Below are 16,785 nucleotides of genomic sequence, written 5' to 3' on the forward strand. Positions count from 1 at the left end.
CAAGCGCAGGGGTGATGGGAGAAGCCAGCAAGCGCAGGGGTGATGGGAGAACAGGACTGGTACAAGTTAGGATATGGAAAGCAATGATTTGGATGAGCTGAAGTTGACAACGGGTGAAAGGCGGGAAGTTGGCTAGGAGAACTTTGGAATAGTCAAGTGTAGGGTAACAAAAGCATCTTTGTCTGTTACAATGGCTTTATAAATCCAAAAACATTTAACCCCTCATTGCCAGCAGAAGTGTGGAGTTTTCCTCCTTTGTATTTTCAGGTGCAGCTGGCAATGAGATAGGAGGGCAGCCAGTAGAGCATTAGAATAGTTAAGTCTAGAGGCATGAATGGGGGTTACTGCAACAGATGACCTGAACACGTTTAGCTCTGTACATTAGATATAATTTAGCTGTGAAACAATTTAGAAACTCGCTAATCAACATTTCTTATTTCTTCTTAGATAAACGGTCAACACTAAAATCGGGTAACCACCCACCCATCCCCCCTCAACGTCCAGGGTCAGTGCCAATTGGGCCATCTGCAAACAAGGCTAATATTGTAAGTGTCTATTGGCAAAAGGGTTGCGTGCCACCATAAACCCATCTTATCTGCTTCATTCTCCCCCTGCTCTTTGCGACATAAGAGATTTACAGGGTGACTGCACACTCTGAACAAGCACAGCATAGTAAACTCAAAATGAGCCAACTGGTCTGATTTTTTTCAATCCTCCTGGGAGAGTAGGGAATCATTCATTAAATATTGTTGAACATTTTCTCCTTCTCCCAGCTTTCTCAGACAGCAGCTAAGCATCCCTTTAAATAGAACTGTCATGGCTACCTATGTATCCTCACAGTCTATGGGTGGGTTGAGGTGATACTGGAAGTGCTGATTGACATGAAAATAGCAAGAGGGGATCCTGACTGGTGGATGAGGTGCCAACATAAGCTGGTGGATGAGGTGCCAACCAAGCAGACTGCTTTGTCCTAGATAGTATCGAGCTTCCTGAGTGTTGTTGGAGCTTCCTTCACTCATCCAGGCAAGTGGAGAGTATTCCATCACACTCCTGACTTATGCCTCTCTTATTCCAATACTTTATGGAGTAAAGTTCACAAGTTAGTGCTTCAGAGCCTTGTTTGATGGGAGAGCTGAGGTCAGTGCTTCTGATTCACAATGTCCCAATATTTATTTTAATGACTAAACTCACGATAGCCTTGAATTACTCCCAATGGTCAATTTACCTTCGTGTCAAGCAAGGCTACACTCCAGCATTGCTAGTGCACAGTGCCATGTTCTTAGGCCTCAATCCAGTTCTTAGAGACAGTGTTTCCACTGCACAGGCTGCCCATAACTCCATACAAATTGGCACCAAATGAATCATATTACTCTGAGAGACCACTATTGATGGTGTGGGGAATTGAGGTGCCACATTGGGGAGATGTGGGCAGCTGCATGAGCCATGTTGTTAGCACAGTGCAGTCTGCAACTGATTTTGCTCAATTTGAACCTGAGAGTGGTTACCAGGGCAACTTAGAGGGAGCTTTGCCCTGCATCAACCTGTGTCATATTTGACGTGCAAGTGCTTTCCATCCATTTTAACTTTTGGATTGAGTGCAATGGTCAGCCATCCTTTCAACCAGTGAGGAGACCCTCCCCACCACCCTGCACCCCCAACCCCCGCAATGACCCCAGCAACCCCACGATTCTGAAGCTCCTGTCTCATTAACATTCACCAGGCAAGCTATAGGGCAAGTTGGTGGGTCTCTTCTTTCACATCCACTGTGGTCTGAGCGAAGTGTGCTCTCTGCAGTCCCCTACCAGTTGCGATCTAAAGTTGGCCCTAGTTACATCACAGGGCCCTCATTTCTATATTTAAAATGATTTATTGCCCGAATCAGCCAGCCACTTTGAACACCTGCTGATAGGCACCTTTCAAGATGGTACCTGCTCCATTGCCAGTGGTAACATGACAGTAAAGCTTCCGACCCCATGTTGAAGCCCCCTTAAGACCAGACGAGGCACAGTGAATATTGACCGCTATATTGTTAGAGACAGAAATGGAAAATGTTTCATTCTTCAGCACTAACACTTGGGAGCTGGATAAGATCAAACATTCACCAATCTCACACACATGCATGTTAAAATTGGTGTGGATAGATGAAGAACAAGTATTCCGTCTGTTTACTAGCATAATATTAATACAGTTGCTCTTTTCCAGTCAAGCATGTTTTCCAATCTGTCGGTCAATGAGGATCCAGGTCACAACAAGGATCGGGGCTTCACATCACCAGGTTACAGAGGTACTTTCATACTAACCGGGTATTTGTCTTACGTTTATGTATTCTCGACATTCAGTTTGTTTTAACTGATATCAAGATTAACATAAAAGCCTTACAGCTTTTTCTAGTCATTGTGAAACTCCTCTATTTCTGTCAGGGTAAACATTGTAGATTTTAAGGCCAGGAGTTTCCGCTCAGATATGCTGATTCTTTCGGCATAACTTGCCTTATGTTGGCCAAACCAGCGCCTAAAATATCGGGGAACTGTAACACCAATTACACCCAGTGCAATTCGAGTTTCCGTGATCTTTTGCACTAGTTCAGAAAACATTATGCTAGGAGCTGGCCCCACCCTCAAAATTGGCCACGCCCCCAATCAAATTAATCACCAATACACATTTCCGCTAATTGCGCTTGTTTGTGAGCCATCAAGGAGGCAAAATCACAGGTAACACAAAGATAGGTAGGAAAGTACGTTGTGAAGAGGACATAAGGAGGTTGCACACTGATATAGATAGTTGAGTGAGTGGGCAAAAATCTGACAGATGAAGTATATTGTGGGAAAAATAAAAGGAAGAATAAAAAAGCAGAGTATTACTTAAACAGGGAACAACTGCAGAATTCCGAAGTGCAGAGGATCTAGGTTTTCAAATGCAGGAGTCGCAAAAGGTTAGTATGCAGTTACAGCAAGTAATAAAGAAGGCTAATGGAACGCTATCATTTATTACGAGAGAAATTGAAAAAAGTAAGGATGTTATGCTTTAGTTTATACAGGGCATTGGTAAGACCACATCTCGAATACTGTGTGCAGTTTTGGTCTCCTTATTTAAGGAAGGATGTAAATGCGTTGGAGGCGGTTCAGAGAACGTTTACTTGATTGATACCTGGAATGAACGGGTTGTCTTATGAGGAAAGGTTGGACAAACTGGGCTTGTTTTCACTGGAGTTTAGAAGAGTGAGGAGAGACTTGATTGAAGTTTATAAAATCCTGAATGGACTTGACATGGATGTGGAGAGGATGGTTCCTCTTGTGGGTGAGTCCAGAACTAGGAGGCAGTCTTTTAAAATTAGGGTTTGCCCTGTTAGGACAGAGATGAGGAGAATTTTTTTCTCTCAAAGGGTTGTGTGACTTTGGAACTCTCTGCCTTAGAAGGTGGTGGAGGCGGGGTCATTGAAAAATTTTAAGGTAGCGGTAGATCGATTCTTGTTAGGTAGGGGAATCAAAGATTATCAGGGGTAGATGAGAGTGTGGAATTCGAGAGACAAACAGATCAGCCAGGCTCGACGGGCTGAATGGCCTACATCTGCTCCTAATTCGTATGGTCGTATGGTCATATTTTCAGGTGCACGGAAACTACTAGGCACATTTTCATAGAATTATAGAATTCGACCCATCCTTTCTGTGCCATTTTTAAAGCTTTTGAATTTAATTTCTTTTTAATTTACTAAGAAACTTACTACAGTACACCAATACAGCTGGTAAATGGTATATTTGTTAAAGTTGAGTTACACACAAATGCTGAGTAAGATCATAAGATCACAAGAAGTAGGAGGCCCTTCGAGCCTGCTCCGCCATTCAATAAGATCATAGCTGATCTGATTGTGGCCTTAACTCCACTTTCCTGCCTGCTCCCCATGACCCTTCACTCCCTTGTAGATCAAAAATCTGTCTAATTCAGTCTTGAATATATTCAATGACCCAGCCTCCACTGCTCTCTGGAGAAGAGAATTCCAAAGATTAATAACCCTCTGAGAGAAGGAATTCCTCCTCAAACCCATCTTTAAAGAGAGACCCCTTATTTTGAAACTATGCCCCCCCACCCCCGTTTTAGATTCCCCCCAAAGGGAAACATCCTCTCAGCATCTACGCTGTCAAGACCCCTAAGAATTTTATATGTTTCAATAAGATCACCTTTCATTCTTCTAAACTCCAATGAGTATGTGCCCAACCTGCTCAAACCTTTCCCAGAAAATAACCCCTTCATCCCAGGAATCAGCCTAGTGAAACTCCTCTGAATATCCCTCCTTAAGTAAGGAGACCAAAATGAATGCAGTACTCTAGGTGTGGTCTCACCAATACCCTGTACAGTTGTAGCAAGACTTTCCTACTTTTATACTCCATTCCCCTTGCAATAAAGGTCAACATTCCATTTGCCTTCCTACTTGCTGTACCTGCATGCTCACTTTTTGTCATTCACATACAAGGACACCCAAATCCCTCTGTACCGCAGTATTCTGCAATCTCTCTCCATTTAAGTAATATTCTGCTTTTCTATTTTCCTGCCAAAGTGGACAACCTCACACTTTGCCACATTATACTCCATCTGCCAAACTTTTGCCCACTCACTTAACCTATCCAGATCTCTTTGCAGACACTTTGTGGCCGGGATTTTATTGGTTCCCCCACTGAGGCAGAGGTTGGAATCTTAGGGGCATGGAGTTTTGAGGTGGCGGGGGGCAGAGGGCCTGTTATCAAGCGATCCTCCCGAGGTTGGGTAAGGCTGACGATAGCCTTCCACCCAGAGGCCAATTGAGGCCCTCTGACATGCAGGGAGGTCGCCTTAGAACACAAAGCGCCCTGTCTGTAGCCGTTGGGAGGTTCCCTCCTCCGTGGGCAATCCGTGGCCCACGGATGACCCCCACCAGGAACCACTTCACCCTACGGGACCGGGGCCCCCCTGCCCCTGGACTGCATGACTACCCGCACCCTCCCCCCACATTGCTGGGGCCTTTTGGACTGGACCCGACGAACCTGCCTCACACACTTCTGCTCTGGGGTTCCAGTGCTGGGCCTGGGTCTAAGGCCTCTGCAGTACTAGTAATGGCCATCTCTCCTGATGGCGCTGCTGATACTACTGGCCCTCCTGGAAGTGGAATCCCCATCTTTAAAGGGTTGGATCCCTGATCGTGAAATTTTTATGGAAAAAGACTGGAGGATCACTCTGCGGAGTGGTGGCCGGGGGCAGGAAAAGGCTGAGGTGGGACTCCGGCCTTTTTGGCACACACTGGGAACCTCACCTCCTACACAAAATCATGCCCTGTGTTCCCACAGCTTGTTTTCCTACCTAACTTTGTATTGTCCACAAATTTGCCTACAATACACTCAGTGTATAGAGTAAAATGCTTATTTTTTTGTGAAAAACCCCTTTTCAGCTGTCTGAAATAAGCTGCACCAAGTTACCATTCTTGAAGAAATAGTTTTGAAAGCAATTTTTTTAAATACATTTTAAAATTCTGCCTGATTGTGGTGGTTCATGGCAGATGAATAAATTTGAGCGGAAGCTTGAGGAACAAAGTTTCTCAGGATTAGTGAAAATTTGGGTACAATTTGTGCTCAGATCACCGATTAAAGTCTCTTACAATTATTACTTAGAAACCTAAACGTAGCCCATTTATCATACAACTTTTAGTGTTTCGTTGCAGAAATAAAACAAAGAACCTTTCTTATTTGTTCCTAAAATCAACCAGCTTCACCAAGTTATGGTGTTATAAAAATCTGTACATTGATCCACTGATTTGTACATTGATCCACGGATGTGAAAATTGCATAGGAACACTGGAAAGAACATTGGAACGGAGGCCATTCAGCCCCTCGAGCTAGTTCACATTCAATTGGATCATGATTAATCTGTATCATAACTCCATAACCTTGGTTCCATAACCCATAATGCCCTAACAAAACCTACCTCAGTTATGGAATTTTCAATTGACCCCCACCTCAAAAGATTTTAGAGAAGAGTTCCAGTTATCCGCAATCCTTTGACTGAAGAAGTGCTTCTTAACACCACCCCTAACAAACTAGCTCTAATTTGAAGGTTCTGCCCCCTTGTTCTGGATGGACTCTCCACCAGAGGAAATAATTTCTCTCTATCTACCCAATCAATTCCTTTAATCCTCTTAAACACCTCAATTAGATCATCCCTTTAGGTAAGCTTGTGTTCTGATCCTCCTTCTTGTCCTTCACTTCTTGCTCTCAGTGAGACTGGGAAGCCCATCTGAAGAAAAATGCACGCAGAATTATTTTGCTAGTTCCTTGGGTTACAACACAAAGCCTACCGTTCCAATGAGTCACGCTTTATTGGCATTCACACTAAGTTTGAAAGTATCTTTGGGTTTCAGCAGTTCTTCAGTCATGTTAACTATTTCCTTGCAGCTCCCATGGTTGACAGAAGTAGGAAACCTGCTTTAGACCAGCCAGGCTCCGGACACAGTGAAAAAGATTCCCCTTCAATGGGTAAGTGTTATTCATAGATATTTCCTCTCAAATCTTTTTCTGTACTTGAAACTGCATCCACTTTAATGCTGCAGCAGCACTACATACCTCCACTGGACTACGCTCCCAGTAGCAAATTAATGAGGGCCCCACTTAATTCACCACACCATTGGCAGCCGTGGCTTCAACAGTCTGACTCTAATTTCTGAAATTTCCTCCCAAAGCCTCTCCATCTCTTCACCTCTCTCTCCTCCTTTAAAACCTTCCTTACAACCCACCTCCTTGGCCAGGCATTTGGTCACCTGTCCAAATATCTCCTTTTGTGGCCGGGTGTTAACTCCTGTCTGATTACGCTGCTGTAAAGCACCTTGGGACTTTAAGAGCACTGTATAAATGCACGTTGTTGTTATAGCTCCCGTTACCTGGGTAAGGCGCTGTTGACAAGGTTGGGTAAAGTAACAGCAGTGAGCAATGTTCATTATAATATAGGCATTTAAATTAATTACATTAATGTAACAAACCTTCTTTATCACATCAGCAAGCATAAGTCATGTCATCATGATGAAAATTACACATCGCTTTTCCCTATCTTCCACTAAAATAAGCTTTTTTATGAACTGACTCTTTAAACGTTGCAATTGCAAACATCCATTCTAATGTCTGTCTGCTTGAACATGTTTATTGTGAGGTGAAGTTGTACCTCCTTATTAACACCCACATGCATTGGTATAAAATCTTTTCGCCTCTTATTTTATAGAATTGTTTAGCCCAAAAGAGCTATCCAATTAGTCCCACTTCCCCACCCTTTCCCCACAGCCCTGTAAATGTTTCCTTTTCAGGTACATATCCGATTCCCTTTTGAAAGTTAGTACTGAATCTGCTTCTACCACCCTTGCAGGCACTGCATTCCAGATCACAACAGAATGCTTTGTAAAAAAAAAAATTTTCATCATCTTCCCACTGGTTCTTTTTCCAATTTTCTTAAAACAATGTGCCTGGATCGCAGCTTCTATTATAGTGCAGCTGTCAGCCCATTCAAAATAGTGAGTAACAGACTTTTTTTTATTCCTTCATGGGATGTGAACAACATTGACAAGGCCACCATTTAATGCCCATCCTAATTTCCCTTGAAAAGATGGTGCAGCCCATCTGGTGTAGGTGCAAGGGAGGGAATTCCTGGATGTTGACTCAATGACAGTGATGGAACAGCGATATCGTTCCGATTCAGGATGATGATGTAGGACTTGAAGCGGAACTTGGTGGAAGGCTGCTGACTTTCAGTCAGGGAGACTGCAGAGGGACTTGCAGGATGACCTTGAGCAGATCTGAGCTTTGAGAGTGTTCCCATGTGCTTGCTTCCCTGGCCCTTCTAGGTGGTAGAGGTCATGGGTTTGGAAGGTGCTGTTGAAGGAGGCTTGGCGAATTGCTGCAGTGCACCTTGTAGATGGTACACACTGCTGTTGCTGTGAATCAGTGGTGGAGGGAGAGAATGTTGAAGGTGATGGATAGGGTGCCGATCAAGCGGGCTGTTTTGTTCTGGATGGTGTCGAGCTTCTTGAGTGTTGTTGGAGCTGCACTCATCCAGGCAAGCGGAGAGTATTCCATCACACTCCTGACTTGTGCCTTGGAGATGGTGGACACACTTTGGGAGTCAGGAGGTGAGTCACTCTCCTCAGAATACCCAGCCTCTGACCTGCTCTTGTAGCCACAGTATTTATATGGCTGGTCTAGTTCAGTTTCTGGTCAATGGTAACCCTCAGAATGGTGGGGGATTTAATGATGGTAATTCTGTTGAATGTCAAGGGGAGATGGTTAGATTCTCTCTTGTTGGAGATAGTCATTGCCTGGCACTTGTATGACATGAATATTGCTTGCCACTTATCAGACGAAGCCTGGATATTGTCCTGGTCTTGCTGCGCATGGACATGGACTGCTTCAGTATCTGAGGAGTAACAAATGGTGCTGAATATTGTACAATCAGCGAACATCCCCACTTCTGACTTTATAATGAAGGGAAGGTCATTGATAAAGCAGCTGAAGATGGTTGGGCCTAGGACACTATCCCGAGAGACTCCTGCAGTGATGTCTTGGGGCTGAGGTGATTGGCCTCCAACAATCACATCCATCTTTATTTGTGCTAGGTATGACTCCAACCAGTGGTGAGTTTTCCCCCTGTTTCCCATTGAATTCAATTTGACTGGGGCTCCTTGATGTCACTTTTGGTCAAATGCTGCCTTGATATCCAAGGCAATTACTTTCACCTCACTCTTGAGTTCAGCTCTTTTTTCCATGTTTGGACAATGATGTTAGTTGAGGGATAAATATTGGTCAATATTCCCCTGCTCTTCTTTGAAGTAGTGCCGTGGGATCTTTTGCATCCATCTGAGAGGGCTGGCGGACCTTGATTTAATGTCTCATCTGAAAGACGGCATCTCAGCAGAATATCACAAGTGTTACAATCAAGTGAGGAGGGGTCGAAAGGCTCCCCTCTTGTCCCTCTCCTTGTTTGACCACAATAGGGTTTATTTCTTTTAAATTGTGGATGTGCTTACCAATTCAGTGAGTGTTTAACCCTTTCAGGTGCTACGATCATAGAAGAACCAATCAGAGAGGTTTTCTTGAGTTTAAACAAGAATGTAATTAAAATCAAAACCCAAATTATGTAAAGTAATAATTAACTTTCACACACACACCCACGTGAGAATCACACACACACAAACAGGTTAGTGTGAAGTGAGATAGATTGGTTCGATTAGAGTCCAGAACAAATTAAAGAACATACAGTCTGTAGAGTCTGGTAATTCAGTTGTCTTCCTGATGAACTCGTGGCCCTGAAGTTTCTGGCTCGTAGAGGTGGCCACAGTGTATTCCCTTTTGCACTTTAATGAGATCCAAGTCTAAAAATTCCAATCTCTCTCAGGTTTCATTGTTTCAGTGTTTACTCTTTGAAGTTTTGTCTCCACTCATGTTAATATTCCGAGATGGCTTGGAATATCTTGCTCATGAAGGTGATACCAAGTAGCTCAATCAAACTGTTCAAGACATTGTTCTGGATGAGGGCTTTCAGACATGCATCTCCACCTCGATACCTATGGAATGTGTGGTATTTCAATGCAAATTGTGGTGGCCATCTTCGCTGCTTTCTTTTTAAAAGTTGAATTTAGGTTTCCAACCGATGAATTTAAAATCATCGTTCAGCATAGCATCTTCATGACACAAGTCAAATTTATTTTGTGTTTGAGTGAATTTCAATGGGCAGTGTGCTGACCCATTGCATCGCTCTGTCTCTTGGGAGGGAGTATTCATATGGTCTAAAGAGAAAAAACACATTTTAAAAACACTCCACTTACTGTTCAAGCTGTGTGTGACTGATTAAGGAAATGTGGTCTCCAAATGAGCTCTGGGAGGAACACAGACCACAGACCTGTGAAGTAAACATGGACTACTGATAAGATCATTAGAGAAGAACAACTGTAATCCACTTTGCAAAATAACTTCTAAAGGAAAAAAACAGCAACTATATTTTCTATCTCACATGAGACAGGACTCCTGAAGGGAGGTGATGATCATTAATGTTTCACTAATCCTCCGTGCACCTTCAGAGTAGACACAGCAGCATGATGGGCTCTGGTCCAAAGACAGCAGCAGCTTCAATATGTACATATGAATGCTCACTTCTATAGGAAGGAGCTGATGAAAGCTGTGGTGTCCATGTTTACTGTTTGATGCAACAACTGATATTGAAGGTGCTCTAAAGCTGCACTTTACCTTTTCATGTAGTTTCCTAAATTTGTTTTGTCTTACTTTGTCCAAGGGAGGATTAAATTCTGAGATGTGTTGGTGAACAGAGAGATACAGACTTCAAGTCCAACTGCCAGTTTATGCTTCTGTATAACTGTAAATGTCCAAAATGGCACTGGTGTGTAAGCTTAAAGTCATTGCGTCTGTTGGCAATTCCGAGCTTTGAATTTTAGTCATTTATAGGAACACCTGCAGAAAGTTGTACACCAGCCATTAGCCTGTAGTTACAAAGAAATTGGAATAAATCTGAGTTAAGTGTTGATTCTTCTGATTAATTTTGTTGAATTGAATGTCTGGGGATGATTGTGGATTCAGATTGACCAAGTATAGCTTGATTTCAGATTGACCAAAGGCCATTTCAACCCACAGTAAGAACACGGAGCATCATTGCCAGTTTGTCAATCACTAACTGTTAAGTAGGTCCATCACTTCACTCATGAATTCCATATTAAGAACGTGTTTGCCAGATTGCAGGAAATATACCTGTTCTGTTTTGTAGCAGCAATTGTATGGTGTGCTTTATTACCAATGCTGTGTCACAACTGGCTAGTCAGTCCCATTATAATGGTGACATGAGATTTGGCATGCTTGATATGAATTGTGATCACTTGCCTTTCAACAAACATGCAATGAACATATACACATAATACATACCTAATTACCAAACTCTGTGCTGTTCGCTCATGCAGAAATATCTATTTGTCTGATATCTGAAAACTTCCATCTTCCGATCTGTAATTTATGTATCATGTGGAATATTAATACATCTTATTTCTGAATTGCTTTATTTTTACAGCAAAGAAATCTCCATTTCTAGACAAGGTAAGAAAATGTTTCATCGCATTATCTGAGTGAAACCCCCATTTGTCTCCATTTCATTGTGTGTGTGTCTCAGGGGCAAACCTGAGTCATTTATCTTCAAGAATAAGCATGAGGTATGCTTTCCTTTTATAAAGAAAGTAAGGGTAATGCAGAAAGAAAACACTTTATTTTCTATAAATAATTCCTGAAATATTTCCCTAAATATTAAGAACCTTTTCATTAATTTCAGAGATTTTTTTAATGTATATAAACATTATGTAATCCTGGCTTGCCTTCAATGAAGTCAAATGATGAAAATTGTATTAATGAGACAATAGTGCTGAATTCGTTTGTACTGCTATAACATCAAAGCCCATGAGCCTTATTTTATTGTTGTGTTAATATAAAATTGGACTTCTGGTGAATTTGATTTCTGCCTTTCACACTCATCCACAAAATCATAGGTGCAGGAGAGCCTGCAGTGGATGTGCCAGTGTGGAATGGGAGGAGGGATTTGTTGGGTAAATTGTCTAGGTAAGATTCACTTAGAGCAGTTCCATTTGAGCCAATGCAATGCCAAAATTCATAATGGAAAAGCAACTGATCCCAGATCACATTGAGACTGAGTCTCATCCAAAAAGAAAGTCGGCAAAGGTTTAGAAATGTGAAACAAAAAATGAGGAGAAAGGCAAGTTACAGGCAGTGTCTGTTTGATCGTCATATGTGACTGAGCACTCTGACAATGATTGGTGTGGCCAACATGAGTGAAAGCCATTTACATGTTGAGGTGTGGAAGCATAGGACTGTATGGTAGCAAGGGCAATAAATATGTGACTGTAAGACATGTAAGTTACCAGATTGGGGTCCAGCTACTCCATCTGACTATTAATAGGTCATCAGGTATCTATATTTTTTGTATCTGGTGACTTACTATCACTTTGGGGGCTAGTTTAATCCTTTCCGCTCAGGTGGGCAATTAAAATTCCCTTTGGTTACCAAAAGTCACCCAGATCCTACTGGACACGGTTTTTATTCAGGCAGAGAATTTTGATGATATTGTGGGCCCCCAACTACGATTTTAACCTCTGAGCAAGGGAAGCTGCAATATTTTTCCCTTCAAGCTGAAGCGACCCAGGACCTGCTGGGAAGACGAAGAAGACCATGTCCCACAAGGAAAGGCGTGAGAGTTAAAATAGCCCAGACTCAAAGTTTCTCCAGCAAGCCCATTTCCCATTCCTTCTGCCCACCAAACAAGAAGATGTCAGACAAGACAATCCAGTCAAGAAGGAGGGGAGAGAACACACTTAATAACATTTACAACTGACCATTTCACAAAGTAAATTGGGTTTGACCATCACCTCATCTGTTCAATGTTTCATTATAAACATTCAAGGTAGCTTTATTATCAATGTGTTTTTCTGTTTTCTCAGCCTGCCATGCCAGGACCACCCAGGTAAGCAGTGTTCCAGATTTATCTCTTCACTCGACCAACTCACCTTCCCTCCTCCGCTTGAGCACTGGTCAGCTGGGGCCCACATGAACCAGGATATCCAGGTTCAGGTCCTATGCCCAGGTCTCCACCAATTTCCCCTGTGCTTTGCACCTGTGAGCTCAGTTAGCACTGTGCACAAAGCAGAGGAAAGCCCACAAGGCCGCCTGTCAGTCACTTGCTTTCATAGGAACAGAGGAGGCCATTCAGCCCCTCAAGTCTGTTTCACCATTCAGTTAGACCGTGGTTGGTCTACACCTCCGTTCCATCTTCCCAACATTGCTCCATATCCCTTGATACCCTTGCCCAGCAAAAATCTATCAATCCCAGTCTTGAAATTTCCATTTGATCCATTGCGCACAGCCTTTTTGGGGAGAGAGTTCCAGATTTTCTCTACCTTTTGTATGAGTGAGTGCTTTTTGACATTACCACTGAATGGCCTGGCTCTAATTTTAAGGTCATGTCCCCTTATTCTGGTTTCCTCCACCAGAGGAGATTGTTTCTCTGTAGATACCCTATAATGAGATTAGGGGAGTGAGATTAGCTGACCCTAGAGACCCGGCAGAGACACGATGGGTCAAATGGCCTCCTTTTGTCCTGTATCTATTCTATGATACTATGAACACGTTGATCAGATCACCCCTCAATCTGTACTCAAGGGAATACAAGCAAAATGTATACACCCTGTCCTCAAAATTTAACCACACAAACTCTGGTGTCACTCTGGTGAATCTGCATCTGTGAAGTCTATAAAGCCCAGGTGTTCCAGTCATTCCTCATAACTCAGCTTCCCAATATGAGGGATCAAATCTCATGGTTCCTCTACTCCAACACCAGGACTCGAATACTTTGTGTCTTCATGAACATGGCTCTCGGTGTGTAGTCTGACCAGTTTAAGCATGACTTCCTCGCACTTGTATTTTACTGTATTGTCTAGATAGTTAACCATTCTATTTGATAAGCTGATTACTGATCGACAACTATCGGACATGTTGATGACCAAAACAAGAGAAAAATACTGCAGGTGCTGGAAATCTGAAATAAAGCCAGAAAATGCTGGAAATACTCAGCAGGTCTGGTAGTATCTGTGGAGAGAGAAACGGAGTTTACACTTCAGGTCAATGACCTTTCATCAAAATTGGGAAAAGTTAGAAATATAATAGGTTTTAAACAAGTGAATTGGGTTGTTGGGGGGGTGGGGTGGTGGGGGGGAACAAAAGTGAAGGTCAGTGATAGGGTGGAAGACAGGAGAGATTAAATGACAGATGAGTTAATCATGCAGGGTCAAAGGGTGTGGTGATGGGGCAAGAAAAGAAACGCAGAAACAAAAGATATTCTTGGAGGAGGTGTGCTGCCACCCAAAAGCAAAAATAAGATTAAGACCGAAACACACAAAGAAAAGGAAACAAAACCGGGGGGGGGGGGGGGGGGGTGCAGAGATTGTGCACTGAAATTGTTGAACTCAATTTTGAGTCCGGAAAGCTGTAAAGTGCTTAATCGAAAGATGAGCTTCTGTTCCTCAAGCTCGCATTGAGCTTCAATGAACATTGCAGGAGGCCAAGGACAGAGAGGTCAGTGTGAGAGCAAGGTAGAGAATTAAAATGACAGGCTGACGGAAGCCCGGGATTGCAATCGTGGACTGAGCGGAGGTGTTCCACAAAGTGGTCTCCCAGACTGCGTTTAGTCTCCCAAGTGTAGAGGAAACCATATTGTGAGCAGCAAATACAGTATAATAAATTGAAAGAAGTACAAGTAAATCGCTGTCTCACTTGGAAGGAGTGTTTGGGGCCCTGGATGGTAGGAAGGGAAGAGGTAAAAGAACAGGTGTTGCAACTCCTGTGCTAAGTTTTGTAAAACTGCTAGTTCTCAAAATCATCCTTGGTCATTACAACATAATTCACGGAGTACTTAAGTTACTCAGTACTTTCTTCTTATGTCACACTTGTCTGCATTAAATTTCAATGACTGTTGTTGCATACTTGAATCATCTGTGAATTTGACCTTTGGCTTCAGCTTCTAAAATAGAATCATTAACATGAATGAGAAATGTGTGTTTTTAATTCTGTTTTGAACGACCTGTGTGGTTAGTTGAATGAACTATATTTGGGATTAGGTGGTGCAGCAATTGAGATCACTGTCCAGTTGAACTGTAGGCTGTGTATTCAGACCAGTTCAAGCTTACACATTGTTTTCTGCCATCCCGAATGTGGAAGCACTGTTGCACATCACCCCAACCCTCCAAAAGACACCATGAGGAGAGACTTGTAGCCTAAATTGACTTCAAGACCCACTCCAGAGACATGAGCACCTAATCCAGTTCACACTCCAGTGCAGTACTGAGGGAGTGCTGCACTGTTGGAGATGCCAGAGTTCAGATGAGGCATTAAGCTAAGGCTCCATCTGCCCTCTCTATTGGATGTAAAAGATCTCATGCCACTACTTATAACTCAACCAACATCAATAAAACAGATTATCTCGTCATTATCACTGTGGGAGCTTGCTGTGCACAAATTGGCTCCTCTGTTTCCTACATTAAAACAGTGACTACACTTCAAAAACTTTTCATTGGCCTTGATGTGCTTTGGGATATCCCGAGGTTGTGAAAGGTGCTACAGAAATGCAAATCTTTCTTCAAGAGGAAAAGCGGGTAGGGTAAAGGAGGATGCTGTGCGCCTATCCCAGCTGGTGAATGTAAAGAACGGGTGAACACATGTCCTAGGTACATTTGATAAGGTGTGAAAAGGAAACCCAACAACAGCAGTTTCCAAGTTGGTAAGAAAAATCAGATTTTTCACAATCCTGATATATTCTTCCTTTGAATAAAAGTGCTCGAGAGATTCTCCCATCCCTTTAACTATGATTGTTGGGGCTATCTATGATCTATTATTCCATTGGCTGAAAGAATGTTGACAAAGATGATTGCAGAATTTAGAAAACATGATGGTCATGTTACGACCAGGTGGGAAAGGTGGTCTACGGGTCTTTTACTATCTTCACCTGGTCTTAGGCAAAGAAATGAGCATAAGCAGACTTTCTTCAGTTTAAAGGAGAAAAGTGAAATTTATTAAACCTTAAACTTAAACTTTAATATGGTTAACGCCTACGGATATATGACACGCCCACGCTAGCATGCACACACGATACACACATGCAAATAGGGACAGAAAAGAGTAGAAGAAAATTAAAATGGAGAGGTTTGAGGCAGTCTCTAAAGGGGGTTTCTTGTTACAGCTTCTGTGTCCAGCTCGCCGTAGAGTCCTTGATTGTAGACAGCTTTTACTTCTTGTTGGGGCACAATATTCTTCTTAAACTTTGTTCACTGTAAGATACTTTTCTCTCTTGGGGTTCATATGTCTTCAATGGTTTCCGATATTGGTGAGAGGGAGATGAGAGCAGACAGGAGAGAGGTCTTCTCAGTCCAGGAGAAAAGTGCTTTCTGAGTTCTTTCCCTGTTGGAAGTTCAAATTCAAAAAAACTCCAACAGTCAGTCAGTCATGTGACTAAAACTGGTCTGACCACTTCTTCTGTGTATTGGGGAAGCAAAAGACTGGGTCCCCATTGTTCCAACATGTCAGTTACTATGCAAATGTCTTTCCAGTCAGGGGCTTGCAATTTTAAGTTTTAATGTTCATGTGGTGAAATCATGGCACGTGGCGGGGGTGGGGGGGGGGGGGGGCTTGCCTGACAGTGGGCAATCTCATTCAAACACATTAAACAATGAAGGAATTGCCCAGGATGATAGAGTCGCAGGACCCGTTTATAAATTTTAGAAACCTCAAGAATTGGTCAGGATTGCTCGTGAAATACAAAAGGGACACCAGAGTAATCTAAACAGCTGTTTTTTAGTTGTATATTCTAGTCTTTGTCCAAAGCCCATAAATTATGAAGGGATACATTCCCCCATTTGCTGAAAGCCCTCTCATACCTAACCTGGGTAGGCACCCTTCACACTGAGTGCCCACCAGCTATCCTACCAGAATGGGCATCACTGAAGGGCCTGATCCTGTCTTCACTCACTAACCATGTCTCAAGCAGGGAAATTGTGATCAAGAGCAGAAATCTTTGCTGGTTTTTTCCTGCCCTCATTATCTGAGAAACATTGAGGCCAATTTCTATTGTCAACTAGACTCAGATCAACACAGACCAGGAGTCATCCTCGGATCTTTCCTGGTCTGTATAACTCAAGAAGAAGAACTTTTATAAAGCTCCTGTCATGGC

General features: G+C 42.7%; 1 protein-coding gene across 1 annotated transcript in view; it reads left to right on the plus strand.

Annotated features, from left to right (window-relative positions):
- The window catches only part of lcp2a (lymphocyte cytosolic protein 2a), a 270,723-nt gene that overhangs the window by 211,416 nt on the left and 42,522 nt on the right, over positions 1 to 16,785 (plus strand). The window contains exons 8-12 of the mRNA XM_068043151.1: positions 448 to 545; positions 2,203 to 2,284; positions 6,417 to 6,497; positions 11,074 to 11,099; positions 12,509 to 12,531. Of these exons, the coding sequence (XP_067899252.1) occupies positions 448 to 545; positions 2,203 to 2,284; positions 6,417 to 6,497; positions 11,074 to 11,099; positions 12,509 to 12,531 (310 nt within the window). The remainder of the gene's footprint in view (positions 1 to 447; positions 546 to 2,202; positions 2,285 to 6,416; positions 6,498 to 11,073; positions 11,100 to 12,508; positions 12,532 to 16,785) is intronic.

This window comes from Heterodontus francisci, chromosome 12 (genome assembly GCF_036365525.1).
Source record: "Heterodontus francisci isolate sHetFra1 chromosome 12, sHetFra1.hap1, whole genome shotgun sequence".
Taxonomy (NCBI): domain Eukaryota; kingdom Metazoa; phylum Chordata; class Chondrichthyes; order Heterodontiformes; family Heterodontidae; genus Heterodontus; species Heterodontus francisci.